This window comes from Rousettus aegyptiacus, unplaced genomic scaffold (genome assembly GCF_014176215.1).
Source record: "Rousettus aegyptiacus isolate mRouAeg1 unplaced genomic scaffold, mRouAeg1.p scaffold_m13_p_3, whole genome shotgun sequence".
Lineage (NCBI taxonomy): Eukaryota > Metazoa > Chordata > Mammalia > Chiroptera > Pteropodidae > Rousettus > Rousettus aegyptiacus.
Genome location: NW_023416306.1, coordinates 131,298,455 through 131,314,833, shown reverse-complemented (window position 1 = coordinate 131,314,833; position 16,379 = coordinate 131,298,455). Strand labels below are relative to the sequence as shown.

The following is a 16,379-nucleotide window of genomic DNA, read 5'->3' as shown; positions in this document are numbered from 1 at the left end:
TTCTGTCAAATACAACTCCATACTCGTGGACATCTCACTGACACCTTGGAGAATCTCAGTATCTTCTTTCTCAAGAAGAAGAATTTCAGTATCTTCTGTTATCAAGCAGGTCCCTGAGATACAAATCATTTATTTTACTTCTTACTACTTGAACCCTCTTCCAATGTTTGAGGAATTCTCCCACCTTAAGAGTCTTGGTGAAAGTCAGAGTCTGCCTCACACTATGAAAGCTAGAAAGGCCAGATACTTGCTTTCTCAGCCACCACCACCTCCACCTCCCCGACTGCCTTGCAGCCAGGTCTCAGGTACATGGCCTGGATTCTGTCTATCTGAAGCAGGAGTTAGTGACACAAAGAAGGTGGGACAGTGCCAAATCTTTTCTGGTGGCAAAGAGCATCTCCTGGATTGCAGGGGCAGCAATGACAGCGGCATTCATCCAGCACCCAACTTTAGCAGTGCTGGCGGTGGGAACTCTGGTATTGTGTGATATCCTCATGGGTAACTGGCTGTGGTCCTGGATTCCCAGACTTCAGACCTGATTTTCTACCCATCTAGTAATGGTTAGCAAATCAACAGATCTTCAAAAACTTCCTTTATCTGCCTAAGATGGCCAGAAGTAATTTCTACAGTTTATAACTAAACACTAAAGGACATTAATGCATCAAGTCCTAATTCTTCCCTTAAGTTTTGTGTGCAAGTATTTTTTCCCTCTTCATTTGACTGCTATACCCTCCAACCCAATTACTATAAAGTATAAAGCTTCCTGGAATGCAGGCATTTTCCAGCTTATTCTATATGCTGCTACCAAAGTAAACTCTTAAAACACGGCTTCTAGGTCATTCCATCCCTGCTCAAATGCCCACCTTTAAAGTTTCTCCATACTTTGGCTCTAACCATACTGCACGCTATTCTAACATGTTCTATCCTATTCTTCCTCAGCAACCTAGGCAGAACAGTGTCAGATTATAAAATGGCTTTTTGGAATGTGCAGGGATGAGGAATGTGCAAACGGGGCTGGGCAGGCAGGGAGAACATTAAAATATATGCAGATTACAAATCATAGTCTTATTTTAGTAATGTTAAGATATAAAAAAATGTGCCCCTTATAATCATAATGATAGATCTTCTAAACCCCAAATAGAGCATAGCTGCACTGAATTTGAATACATTGGCTTGCAACAATCACCTATCAATTTTTTCCCTGCTCCATATCAATTAAAAAATAATTGTATTGCCTTGTAATTAATTTGATGACTACAAATTAATTTTACTATCCAAGACAGGTTTACCTAACACTATCAGACAAATGAATTCACAAAGACTAATGATATTTATGCTGGTCTACACATACAACTGTATTTCACATATAGATGTCAATTTTAGAATGTCCAAATTCACAAAGAATCAATAAGTGGAGTGCTAAATTTACCTTGCCTATTAGGTAAATACAAATAAAAGAATTACAACAATTATTAAGATCACCACCTACTTAAACGTAATTTTTAGAAGAGGTTTTTAAAATGCATGTGCCTGTGAACGCACATAATGCAATGAAAATCACCAGTAAGAGTCCTTTGTTTTGTAGCTCAAAGCCAGAAAGGACGTATTTTTAGAACTCACACATTGTTATCCCCTTGGCTCCTGGTGTGGTATGTTCGCCTTCCTGCAGTCTTCCCGTTCCTTAACTCCACAGCAGGCAATTCTTTGAAATAACAGCAAAACTGCTCAATGTTACTATTTTAAAAGGAAGGAAGAAAATAATTTTTAAAAATAATTTTATAGGACTGCAAAGAAAGTTCTATGAAACTCCATTGGGATTTTAAAAATGTGATCTTTCAATTTCTTACTTAAGTTGTACTTGATGTAATCTCTTATACTGAGTTTCTTCATTAAGTTTCCTCATTTAATCCAAGAAAACAGTATAGATAATTTTGTAGAACTGAACACAGATCTTAAAGCAAAATCTCTGTTAAAAAAAATCCTTAATTCCTGCCCTCCACTCCTCACCTATAGGTTGTCACCATTTCTTTCTTCTCAGGGTGCTTGTTTCCAAGTATTCAATAATTTCCTCAAATGAAAACCATGAAACCACCATATTGTTTAGATATACTAGACATAGTAATAAGGAGAATTCAGTAGTGACTAAAATTTCTTCTCTGAGCAAAACTGGATAAGCTGAGAGACTACCCTTAAGGAGAGATCAAATATGGCTTCTGCTCCTTATTAACAAGGTAGCCTTAGGAAGATAATTTATTCTGGCCTTTGACGCCTCCTTAAAATCTTAAAGTATACAATTTTCAAAATAATTTATTCTACATAACTTAGGTCAGCCTTGTTGGTCATCTTATTTTTACCGCTTATCTAACATTCTGAAGATCTTCTAAACATCCAATCTTATGACCACACTTAAGACTCAACTGATTGAAATAAGTTCTCTGAACAAGATTCCCTATAGCCTAGACGTCTACAAACTTACAGCCCACGACACACCATATCTAGCTTAGGGCCAGTGAGCTTTTATATTTTTAAGGAGTTGTTTAAAAGGGCAGAGGGTATAGAAGGAAGAAGAGTAGCATGAAAAATTAAAAATATTTATTTAATCTGGTCTCTTACAGAAAAAGTTTGCTGGTCTCTGCTCTAGCCTATTCAAGAAGCAATAGGAAATAAATAATAACAGCCAACAGTTATTTGCTGCTAGGCACTGTTCTAATACGCACTTTATATAAATTAGATTATTCAATCATCCCAACTACCCTGTGAGGTAGAACTATTATCCCCAGTTTTACTGATGAGAAAGCTAAGGTACAGGAAATTGAAGTAACTTGCCCCAAACCATATGACTAGAATCAGTGGCAGCGACATGATCTAAACCCAGGGCCTTTGCTCTTAATCATTCCACTAGAAACTAATGTCAGACAATTAAGCTCTAGCTATAACATTACCTGAGTGACTGAAGAATGGCATTCATGAAACACGTGTTCCCCAAATTCCGAAGGCCTGTGGCACAAATGGCAGTGGTACTTCCCTGTAAAATGGGACAAGAGGCCATCAGTAATGCCAAGAGAAGGCAGACTATTTCAAACATCAAAGCAAAGCAAAGGCTTATATTTGATAGTCTATCAACAAGTCAATTTGGAATTATTCTTTTTCTGTCCAATTAATATTTCAAACTTTGTTTCTACTCTCTGCATTAGGTGTCTGGACATTTTTAGACAGCTGTTTCTAATCCTGGGATTGTTCTGAATGGGAGCTTATGAGTAAATCAGCATTAATAAGTACTATGCAGTACACAATGCAAAAACCAGGAAAACCCTTAGAAGAAATAAAGTTTAAGAATTAATACCTTTACAAATTCTATTAAAACTACTACAAATTGAAAAAATATGTATCTATCCCAAGTACTTCTGTCCCTAAACTTTTAACTCTAAGCCATGCATACATGAGCCAATACATGTTTTCCTAGCAATGGGATATCAGTCTTAAAAAACTGCCTGAACTTCCCTCAAAACCTAAGGCTTGGTTTTCTGATTAGCTCTACAAATGCACCACAATGTCTGAATACTACACCTGGGAAGTGAATCTACCAATTCAACTCAAAGCATCTCTGCCCATAATTTAGATGGCCAGAGAACAGTCTTGCTCTTTCTTCCACAAAATCATAACACTTTAATCAAGTGTATCTAAACATAGCTAGCATGACACCAAAAAGGTAGATACAGGGCAAGATTACTGGCGTACTTAAAAATATTTAGTAATTTAAAATTTTTGCTAATCCATTAATGACTCATACATCTGGTAACAGACAGTTATCAGAATGAGGAAGCATATTCTTTTATGGTGAAGTTGTATTAATGAAGTCCTAAGAAATAAAGGATGAAAATTTCAGACCCACAGACTTTGCACTCCGGGCCTTTAACAGAAGAAAGCAAGGATCTTTGGATCCAATAGAAACGCAGTAATATGGTACATAGGTAGGCATTTAAGAATCCAATGCTTGCTAACGCAGAGGAATAATACAGTAGTAATCCTGATGGAAGAAAGGCACTGACAGATGGACTCACTGAAGTATCACACCAAGAATCATTAGTACAAATGAAAAACATTTTATAAAATATTCCAATTCCAAGGCATACACTTATAAGAGTTTACAAAGGGCAACACTAATGTTGAAGTTGTAATAAAGCAGTGACTAGATCTCAACCAACTTATTTGAATAAATTTATATTTGTGTAAATTTTAATTACTTACATTCACTTTTAATAACTTGCTGTTTAGTGATGAGTTTTCCAAAAGTTTTCTTTTCCTATGCCTGTCAGCTGTGAAAGCTGAGCTATTAAAACACAAACAGTCAAAAAGACATTAATATACACCAGCATAAAGAATAAACGTGGCTGTTCTAAGTGTCTAGGGTATGGAGCTCTGGTTAACTGCTTAGTCAGGCCAGGAAATGACCTGTTAGGCCTCTGTGGCCCACAAGCATTGAAGTAACTTGAGGAGTTCCACTTCCCTTGGAAATCCCCACTGCTCCTCCCACAAGGTGGGACTGACAGCTGCCATTGGGTACTTCCAAGAAAAGCTGGCCAAGATGATAAAGTCTGTGCGACAATTAATCCCTCTCCACCACCACTCAATTGCCTAATCAATTGTGAACCTTCAAAGATGAGAACACCCATTCCTCATAATATTATTCTGTGATTTAACATTAAGTCTTAAATACTGTGCTACTTCTTTCTCAATTTTGTTCATTTGTCATCATAGATAGAATCTCAGTTTGCAGAATGATAAATTAGAGGCATGTACAAATTCATTTGATCCAGCTATTCTACAAAGAATATTCTAAAACTAAACCTAAATAGCACAGAAATTCTGAATTAAAATTATTTAAAGTTTTCTTGATGAAAGAGATATTTTGCTTAAAATTTATCAGAAAGCAATTCTTACCTTCAAAGTTCACTTTACAATTATGTATCAGGAGAACTAATCTAAAGAAGGTAAAAATCATCACTAAATGACACAGACTTTTAAAAGTCTGCTAAATCTTTCCCATCTTCTACAAGTACCAGGCTAATCTAAAGTAAATACATAATTAATTCTCTTTCCAGAATTTCCAGAAGAACTATAATGTCTTTGGGACATCAGATAGAGTAACGGTTGCTTCAAATCTAAAAATACTCTTAAGAAAGATGTCTTCAGAACTTTGTTCAAATTAAAGGAAGGGAGAAAGTGCTTTGAAAAAGAGAAAAGCCCAAAGATGACAAGCCAAAAAGTACTTAACACCAAAGTGTTTTAATTTGTTTAGAATTTAAAGAAATCTATTCTTCTTCCCTTATCAGCTTTATAATCTATTTAGTCAAAGAGATATGCATAAAGACTTTGGTTAACCAAAGCTATAAAGTGTTTCACTTGAAAAACTTAGGTGATTTTCTCTTGGTATACAATTTAAAAACATTTTATTGGCTTTATGTTTATGTTCGCTTTTGGCATGTTCTCACAGTACCTTTTATACATCAACTGTCAAAATGAATTAGATGGCACCTGGTGATGGGGGTGATTCACACAAATTTCACCTGACTCAGCAGTCATTCCAGGGCTGTGCTTCTATCCACTGTAGCTTCAAAGGCATTGCTATTTGGGTTTCTGTTTAACTGCCTGAATTTTGAGTCCAGTGAGTTTTATCTGAATGGCCTATTTGGCTACAGCAAGGAAATTCTATTCACATAAGTATTTTAATTTCTTTATGATGCTAAAACATTTCACAGCTTCTTGTAATTTCAAGTGATACATACTGCCTCAAAAAAAAAAAAAAAAAAGGAAAAGAAGCTGAGATCTTGTGTTATCACATACATGCAAAGTGCACAATATTTAAAGCTAATTTCCCTTAAAAATAATGCATAAATTTTAGTGCTAAGATGACCTCACATTTGATAAGAATTTTCTAATATCAAAGGTAACTCTATAATAATTTTATATTGTCTTTGCCCTTTCCTTGCACTCCAAAATTCTCCCTTCAAATAAATTTTGTACTTTACAAATGGATAGGTTATAACTAAAAAAATAGGCCCTGGGGCCCTTGAATATGGTTTATGACAAATACTAAATAAAAGAAATACTGAACTGCATTACCATTAGCTATGGCACAGTTTCAAATTTCCAAACTCAAAGCTTTTTTCATTAATATTTCAATCACACTAAAAACATAATGAAGTTATGGAATTTAAAAACAAAAATTCCACTCAAAGATCTGAAAGACCTCTCAACCCCAGTACATCTCCTTTCTTTCCCAAGGCCTATTACTTACTTTTCCAAGTTCTGTAAGTGTTCTCTGACTTTCTGTACCAGTCCCAGCTTGGTGTCATTAACCACAAAATCATCACAGCGATAACTGCAAGAAAAATATTCATCAACGTGTGTAAGAAGCTTGAGGAAACCACAGTAATGAAATCACTAAAAGGCTTGGCTGCTGCCAAGATGATCACATGGCTCTGCAGGGAGTTATGCTGGTGGTAAGTTTAAAGAGGACTTGGAATCCACAATGGAATGTTTTTTATGAGCCTTTTTAAAAAGCCACGTAGGCAATGAACACTAGCTTCTTTTCACATTTTTATTTAAAAGCTCTTCAATTCCTTCTTTGAAAATGAAATAAGCTGCTACATGTGTGACATTCTTTTTAATGTTGCACAATACATGGAAAATGAAATAAAAAGCACCAATTCTGTTCACAAAGCTTGAAGGTGATACTTCTCAACTCAAATTAATGGAGAAATTGGGGGGAGGAGATATTTAAATGAAAAGCAGGGAAAAGGTAAGTAGCCTGTAAAGATAGTTGAATTAAAAAAAAAAAAAGATAAAGCTATACACTTTAAATATGATTTAATTAAAATAAATTGAATTCAGATGGTTAAGAATGAACCTTTTCATTCTGAGGTACAAGAAAACAATGACTACATCTTTTAGGAAACCAGTAACTGCTTTGAAGAAAGTTTTTTTTGTTTTGTTTTTTGTTTTTAAGTTTTTAGGCAAGGCACCCTTGGTTGACCTTACAGATTGCAAGGACCTTGTCAGCTTACAATCCCTTATTTTTTATTTATTTTTTATTTTTATATTTTATGCCTATAGCATTTGGTCTACCTAGGTGAAAAAAAGATGTTTTAAGGTGTTCTTTAAAACTGATATTGTGCGTATGCATTTGTGAGAGAAAGACAGAGACAGAGAATGAAACTTCAACAAATCAATAAGCAAATAATATAAGGAATCAAACAAAATAAACTTTAACTTGTACATTAGCATTCAATTTTTTTCCTGGGATAAGGCCAATTTTAACAAAAACTACTTTCATAACTACCAAAGAATAATAATAACACTGCCATTCTGAGCAAACAAAACTGAATGCATAGCAATTAGTAAAAATTAAATCATTTCTAGCAAATCCAAAAACCATTTCTTACATATCTGAAACCAGTCTATAAAAAACTGAGAAGAGGATGAGGGAAAGTAATTTTTTAAAAAATGTTACACGCAAAAGCGTGGATTCTATCTTTTATTTGCAGGAGTCAAATTTATTGAACATCCACCTCCCCCATTAGCTGACTACCTATCCATCAATCAAGAGTCCAATCTACTCTCCAAATTCCTATTCTTACATCCTAGACTGTTTCTCTGTTATCAAATACCAGCAATGTTGGGAGAATAATTATCAGCTTTAACATGAATATGTAAATAAGTGAAACATTTTAAGTCTTTGCTTCCTCTTGGCATAAATATTAAGAAAGTAAAGTCTACTCCATTTAAATTTGGGCTTAAGGCACTTGGTTCCTCCATGAACGTTAAGCATTCATGGAAGAAGGAAACTGCATTATTATTATTCTAACTCCTTATATTTTGATTTTATGTTTGCATCTATTTATGCATGTATTTCAGAGAAAACAATACTCAGTTTAAAACAAAAACAACTCCAAATGCTAGTGTTCATCTTGGAAATGAAGTCTAAGAGAAAATTTAGACCACCTTTCATGTATTTACAAAATGCCTTACCATCTAATTGAAAAGTGAACCATTGACCTCTACCCAAAAAATAGGCTGTCTTTAGAAACAGTTTCATATTAAATGAAATAATCGATTCTTTTCTTATTAAATTTTCTTTGGCGTGACATGGATTCATTCTGAAATAAAATTAACTTTACATTTGTTAAAGTAATATTTTCATATATTGAAACTTAAGTTTTATTTTTGGTCTTGCTCCATTCTAACTAATCTGGCTTAACTGGGTCTAGTTGCTTCATCTCTCTGAACTTTTATGATTAAAGTTGAGTAACTTGCTGTAGACTCTAGAGCTGTGCTAATGTGGCTAGTACAACTAAGGAACTGAATTTTAATTTTTTAAATCAATACAAAATTTCACTTAACTGAAGCATTATAAAATATTTTCCCATTAAACACAACTTTACGGTTTCACTTTTATTATTACATCACATTGAATACAGTATAGTGCACACATTGGGTGCATGTCATTTCTAGTATTATACATGAGCAGATTACCAATCTAGTTTGTGTCAACAAATGATTCAGTTAAAATTATTTTTCTATGCAACAATGTATCACTGATGTATTTTTTTGACTATTTTATGTAGACACTATAAGAGTCATACCAATGTAAATCGCATATTGGTAGTAAAATTCAAATACTTATTATTTTAACCACAACATAATTAAATTATCTTTCTAGCTTAAAAATTAGGAATGAAAAAAATTTTAGCTTTCAAATGAAGGCCCTCTGACAAGGCAGAATCAAGCGAAGGTATGTCACAAATTTTACAAAGAATGGCAATTACGATTTGCTACAACAAAGTAAAAATAAATCAGCTTTGTAAAAAAAAGTTTTAAGATAATAAACAATAGAGTGAATTTCAGCAAATGCATATTAAGTTAATAAGGTGTCACTTCTCAACAAATATTAATCAATGAAAAAGGTGAAGGGATTAAGAAGTACAAATTGGTAATTACGAAATAATCATAGGGATCTAAAGTACAGCATAGGGAATATAGTCCTTAATATTGTAATAACTATGTATAGTGCCAGGTGGTACTAGACTAATCAGAGAAATCACTTTGTAAATTATATAAATGTATAACCACTATGCTGGACATCTGAAACTAATATAAAATAATACTGAATGTCAATGGCAATTGAAAAAAATAATGAAATTAGTCACAATCAAGAAAATCGGAATGAAATGTACAACAAAAAAAAATTTAATGATTATTAAAGGATTTGAACTTGTACTTTTGGGCAGCTATAAAATGGCTTGAATTATTACCCAAGAAAAAACTATTTTTGGATGGAGAGATGAAAAATTAAATTATTATTTCAGTTAAGTGAATTATGTTTAAAAATTGACCCACCAAGCATTTGTCAGTGAATAAAAGACCTAACAATATTAAAGATCAGTCAATTCCACATTTCAAAAATTGTAGGCACTTTTATTTTTAGCTTTAGATGAGTTTTACAAGACCAAAGATACCGGCCAATTAATATTTTTGATATGTTTTGTCTCAAATGACTTCAAATTTACAAAGAAATCTCCATCTATTTACAACCTGAGAAAGAATCGATCTCATATTGTGGGTATTTTTTATTTTATATCTGTCATTTTCAGCTAGATAGGAAAAAGTTTCCTATCAAGACAGACAATGGGCCAACTATGTGAGATCAAAATCTGGATTTACTGGAATTGTTCCCCTCATTATATCTGTTCCACCAAATGATAACATATAGAAAATATCTGTGCTCTGAAGTAGACTGTATCATGGATGCAGTTATTAAAATTGTTCAGTATACATGTGCAAATGCTATGAATCATCACCAGTTTATGGAACTGCTAAAAGAAATGGAAGATAATGAAGTTAATGACCATGTCTTCTTCGCCTCTAATTCAACATTTTCTTAATACAAAAGAAATACCAATATTCAGAAATCAGAGAGAAAACATCACAGTGTAATTTACATTGTTTCACCTACATCGCGGTGCACATGAACAAGTTAAATTTAAAGTCCCAAGGAGAGAAAAAGCTTATTTGTGACCTAGCTAGACAGGTACAAGAATTTATGCTAAAATTTAAATTATTCATAATACAAAACAATAATAATTATCCATTTTTCAACATGAATAAATATACAATACAAATGTAAATATTAAATAAACACGTTTTTGCACTTCAGTAGAAAATTTTTAATAAATAGTGTTTGGAAGCTACATTTTTAACTGCAATTCTTATGACTCTTATAAAATAAAGATCAAGCATTTTTAATGAAAATTTAGCTTCTGAATAGAGCTGTGGTGTAAGTACAAAATACACAATAGATTTTCGAAGGTTTCATATTAATAAAAAGAATGCAAACTATAATAATTTTAAATTGATTACTGGTTGACATAATTATATTTTGGATAACTGGGTTAAGTAAGATATACAATTAAAATTAATTCACCTGTTTCTCTTTGCTTTTTTAATGTGACTACTAGAAATTTTTAATTACATATGTGAGTTGTATTATTCCTGCTTGGACTGCACTGCTAGTCTAAAGGGAATCTAAGACACTATCTGCTCTTATCTATAATATGATCCCGTATCATAAAGAAGTAAGAAATATAACTTTATTAAACTATAAGAGATCAATCTGATGTTGGCTGGATTTGTTTTCATTAGCTAAAAAAAAATTTTTTAAGTTCCCACAATTATCCCTATTTCTCAAGAACCAATTTCAGGTTCTTTTAAAGTCACTAAGAAGGATACTACTTCTAAGATTATAATTTTTGTACTGCCTGAATTTACCACACTATTGCAAAGGTCATTTGGTGATGATAATAAAAGTAAAGCACCTACTTCCACAGGTCAAAACATCTATAGGTACCTGGCACATGGTAGAGGATCAATAAATGTTAAGTTTTCTTCCCTTGTGTAACCTAGAGCTGTCCACAAGCTTCTCTAGCTGCTGCCCCCATTACCCTGTTTCAATTTCTTCTTCCTCACTGGCTCAAAGGTCAAAAGAAAATAAGAAGCAAAAGTAAAAAATACATGAGAATTTAAATGTTGTCTGGTGTCTTAGTCTTTAGCTGTGCCATTACTTTTAAACTATAAAATATCCCACTAGTAATACTAGTATTAAAAAGTCCCAAGGCAAACAGAAGGATTTAAAGTAAACAAGTTCTAAAAATCTCTTCTTGGTTTACGATTGTGTTGAAACTATTTGACAAAAATCATGCTTACCTTTAACATCTGAAAAAAAATTAAGCTATTATTCTCTCTTTTGTTTTTCCTCAGGGCAGGGCAGAAATTATTTCTTCACTAGTTTTAAATAATGCACATTTATTTATATATTTACCATTTTTTTCTTACCTTTCTCCACTGAAATCTACTTTTCTTTCTATAATCTCCCTCAAATCCATCTTTTTATCTCCCCCATTTTTACTTTCTATTCTATACTTTGGTTATTTCCTTTGGTGTGATATCTTCCTCCCCCAACTCTCTTATTACATAGTGACTTTCAAATCCACAGATGTCTGTAGCCAAATTAAGCTATAATATTTGACAGTCCCCACAATGACAGCCTTGGCTATATTTTCTACTCTCATCTTTCCCTTCCAATTTTCCCTTTCACTTCAGTGTCACTTGCTATACGTTTACATTTAAGCTTTCGTCCCATATTCCACCAACTCCCTTATCCTACTCTCAATATTTTCTGTGTACCACCATTCACTTGTTTAACGGCAAAAACATTCCTCACTTGGTCATTCTCATCTGTACTTTCTTTCCTCATTCTCCAAAAATGAAAACATGCAACACGGCTCAATCATTTTCTTGTCCTAAAATTTCATGTGTGTTTACTTCCTTCTAAAATTCTAATTTTAGAAACACTCATTTCCTTCCTATTTTTGCCCTGATCTACAAGTATCCCCTCTAATTCTAAAAAGCAAAATGGTAGGCTACAAGAAAAAATCTAATTATTTTCATCAGGCTCCTAATCAAGTTAAAAAATAAATCATAAAACTGAGCACCACCACCCCTGATATATATGTATATATGTGTGTGTGTGTGTGTATATATATACATGTTTATATTAATAAATTATATATGCAAGCAAATCTAATTAATGTGCTTATAATATTAAAAAAATTTTAGAAGATGAGCAAGAGTGAAAGTAAACTATTTTAAAATGTCTTGCTATTCATGTCTTTATACTATCTTATCTAACGAAGTATAATACAGACATAGGATAAGGTCTGACATTAATGATAACAGATGTAATTCATACTTTGCATAATTCTTTAAACTTTTTGTCCAACTTATCAGATCTGATTAGTCTGTGTTTTTACTAGATAGCCAATATTTTTACTTTGTAATGTACTTAATGGGCTCGGAGTAGAAAAATCTATCATCTTGCCTTTTTCTTCTTCACTAGTATTTGCATTATTATTGTCATTATTTTAAAGGATTACAAAAAAATCTTTTAAAATGTGTATTCACATCAGGAGGCTTGATTTGGTAAAAGTAACTAAATTCATTAGCTAGGCAGGAAAAAACTGCAATATACTGTAAAATGTGAAAAGTGATCAAGGATGAGGACACCACTGATTCAGGACACTCCTGACACACAACCATCTGATCTACAGACCACTGGTAGCAGGTCCACTAAATATTTGCTAAGGCTTATTTTGCTTCAGATAAGAAATTTAAATAAAAGTCCTAATATTTTTTTCCCATTATTTCAAGTGAATTATTTTAGACACCACTGCACTAAAACCTAGGGCCCTTAGCACATAGCAAGTTCTCAATAAATATTTACTTAATAAAAACAACACATTGCTATTCTGATTTTTTTTTTTTTGGATGTTCACATTAAGTTTGAGGTGAGGACCATCATGTAAATTAGACTGTATCAAGTAAAAGTTTTGAAAGTGAAAATTTGGGAGGAAACAGAACTGCCTTATAATACCAAGTTTTCTTCATAAAGGGTTTATATCTTTGCTTTGTATCTTTCTTTAACATATGTATTAGTAAATTTTATATGCAAGTAAATCTAAATTAATGTGTATAAAAAAATTTTAGAAGATGAGCATGAGTAGAAATAAACTATTTTAAAATGTCTTGCTATTCATATCTTTATACTATATAATCTAAGAAAGTACAATAGAGTTTCCTTAACATTTATTCCTAGACAGTTTATAGTTTTCTCATTATGCTGAATGTTTATTTGTCTGGTCATTTCCATTTTTGACTGATGACTGCTAATGAAAAAATAGCTATTTCTTTTTATATTTATCACATATCACTATTTAAAATATTCTGATTCTAGCTGTTGTTTTCCACTAAACTCCCCTGAATTTTCTGGGCATTTTATTATGTAATTTGAAAACAAATAATTTTTTCTTCTCTTCCAATATTTATATCAATTATTTCATTTATTTAGTATCTTATTTCAATGGATGGAGCTGCCAAAACAATGTTTAATTACAGTGAGATCAGGTAAATGATAGGAAGTATTTGTCTTGGCTCTGATTAGAACACTTGATCTTAGCCAAAAGGCTGAGAAATGATTCTGATTTGAACGAAAACGGCTTTAGTATTTCATCAATTAACATATGATGTGTGCTTTCTTTTGGGGAGGAAACCATCATGCTTTAATAGTTTCCTTTTACTTCAATGTTATTAGCTTTTTAAAAATCAGAAATTATTTATAATTTTTTTTTTTTTTTGCTTCTAATAGTACCATAATCTGGGGTTTCCTTTATTAAAAAATATGTCAGCAGACTTCAGGTAAAATTAACTCAGTAATTATATAATTTTTCTTTTTGATACATCCTACTGTATTAGATTATCTTTAAGTTATACTTGCTTATAATTTAATTAATGAAACTGCCTTATTTTCTTTTGGAGTTTCTATCACATTTTTATCTTAAGGTTTTAAATGTTTTATAAGAACATGTACAATAGACTAGTGGTTTACCAGAGGGGGAGAAGGTAGATGGGATAAAAGGGATCAAATATGAGGTGACAGAAAGAAATCTAACTACGGGCAGTGAACGTACAATGCAAAATAATACGGCTTAATGTTAAATTGTACACTTGGAACTTATTGGATTGTGTTAACCAATGTTACCATAATAAAGAAAAATAATAAAAGTTCTATAACATTAATATTCTCAATGTTAAATTTTAATAGATTGAGGCTGTATTGTCTAATATAATAGCTACCAGCCACATGTGGCAATTTAACTTATATTAATGAAAACAAAACATTCCTAGCCACTTTTAATTGCTCAAGTGGCACAGATGTCACACCCAAAACAGAAAAATCTCTTTCCTGGCTTTAAAATTCTAAGGCTTTTATCCATTCTTGTTAGCACTATTGAAGCTACCCAAGTCACAAGGTTCCACATATTATTAAAGAACTAATATTCCTAAACCAAATCATTCTCTACCCATCGGAAACAAGAAGCAATCATCATACAAATGAACTTCATTTTTTATGTAACAGTAAATAAAAAAGTCCTTTAATCTACTGGCTACAGGGCACTCTTTATACAGTGTCATGTATAATACTAAAACCAAAAAAAAGAAACTTTTATGCAAAAAGTACCCTTGAGAAGGGGACAATGGCAGATCCATCATTAAGTTTTAAATTCCTTTTCATTCCCTTGAATAATACTTTGATATCTAGAGGCAAATTTGACCTCTAGTTTTATTGTAAGTGACAGGTATAATACATGGGGGGGAAAAAAGTTAATATTCTAGTAACTTCATGTACTTCAAATCAAGAAATTAAGATCTAAAAGTACTTTTTTAGAAAGTAAATTTATTTTTAGATTTGCCTTCATTAAATCCTGATGTAGTGCCATCAAATAAGCCGATTTTAGAAAACTAGACGAATATCTGCAGAGAAAACCCATAAACTTTGTTAAAAGCAGACAAGTACTAGCTTTTATTAAGGACGAGCCTTTTATGTTTTCAGACCACCTCTGTTAAATGGTTTCTTTTTAAACTTCAACATACTGTTTTTAAACAAACAACTCTTCCTGTTCTCTACTCTTTACACCACTGAAAATTTGTTTCCAAATAGTTTACAAGGACAGTCAACAAAAGCTTTTCCCCCTTTTATTTTTAATATCAATTGCCTTTGAAAATGATTCAGTATCAATTTAAGCCCATAAATAAGTTTTATTAGTTTTAATTAAAACTGCTACTATTATAAGTGTTGAAAATCTGAAATACAAGTCATTTTTTCTAGACAAATGAACTGATTTACATTTCATAATATTTCTTTGTTTGAAATACTTTAAAACATTCTCCTGCCAAAAGGAAAAATCTAGTAATTTAAGTTTTAATATTCCTTTCATACTTTTGCATTCTCAGAGATTTAGCTATTGTTGATAAGGATCAAAGTTGACAAGACTATGTCAGATGTCAAAAATTACTTGCTTGGTATTTTAAATCTATTAACTCCAAATGTCTATCTACATCAAATCAAAGTTCCTAATTTTGACCTTTGTTTCTATTTGATATAATAATGTATACCATATACTATTCTTTTTGTATTAATGAGGAGAGAAATTGGTGTGGTATGAAAGACAATATTTCTTAACAATGAAATTGAATGCTAGCCTTTGTAAGAAAATCCTGGTAAGATCTGGTATAACATTCCTCATTTTGGGGAGATAGTTAACATAATTCAATCTTTCTAACATACACTATTTTGTAGCAGACAATGAGTACTGTGGAAGATACAAAGATCTGACACATGGTTTCTGCAGCCCCAAGGACATTTACAAATATCCAATCTGCAGCAGAAAATTACAAGCACCTCAAGAACAACAGGTTGAGGAGAGATTACATCTAGCTACAATTGGATCTGGGAGTGGGGTATGGAGGCAGTTCAGTGATAACTGCATAAAGGATATACAAACACAGGACAGGGCAGAGAATCTTGGAAAAGAAAGGATAGAAAAACTGTAAGCCTCAGAGCATGTTTCACTTTGAGCACAAAGCTCAAAAGAGATGGAAAAGGAGCTTTAACATTAGCTAATGTCAAAATATTTTGACTACAAGCATAACAATTAATAATCAAACCAGTTAAATCTAATACACCAATATTTTACCTCTGAAGCAAATTATTTGATCTAACCGCAAGACATTTATGTACAAAGAAAATTTACAAATAGTGAAATTACTACAGTGCACTGGAAAATAACACATACATACACATCCTATACAGAAAAGAGAAATCTTTTTTTGTTCTGTAATCATAGCGAGGTGCAGGGAAAATTTTAATTTAAACTACAGCTTCGTCAGTTTACAACTATCACAGATTCCTTTTAGGCCGCCAGTGT

At 32.3% G+C, this 16,379-nt stretch overlaps 1 protein-coding gene across 3 annotated transcripts in view; it reads right to left on the bottom strand.

Moving 5' to 3' along the window:
* USP3 (ubiquitin specific peptidase 3) overlaps positions 1–16,379 on the bottom strand; it is a 77,494-nt gene that overhangs the window by 30,191 nt on the left and 30,924 nt on the right. For all 3 annotated transcript variants that reach the window (XM_016141104.2, XM_016141106.2, XM_016141105.2), the window contains 4 exons: positions 6,299–6,382; positions 4,249–4,330; positions 2,943–3,025; positions 1,621–1,734 (listed from right to left, as the gene is read on the bottom strand). In XM_016141104.2, the coding sequence (XP_015996590.1) occupies positions 1,621–1,734; positions 2,943–3,025; positions 4,249–4,330; positions 6,299–6,382 (363 nt within the window). The remainder of the gene's footprint in view (positions 1–1,620; positions 1,735–2,942; positions 3,026–4,248; positions 4,331–6,298; positions 6,383–16,379) is intronic.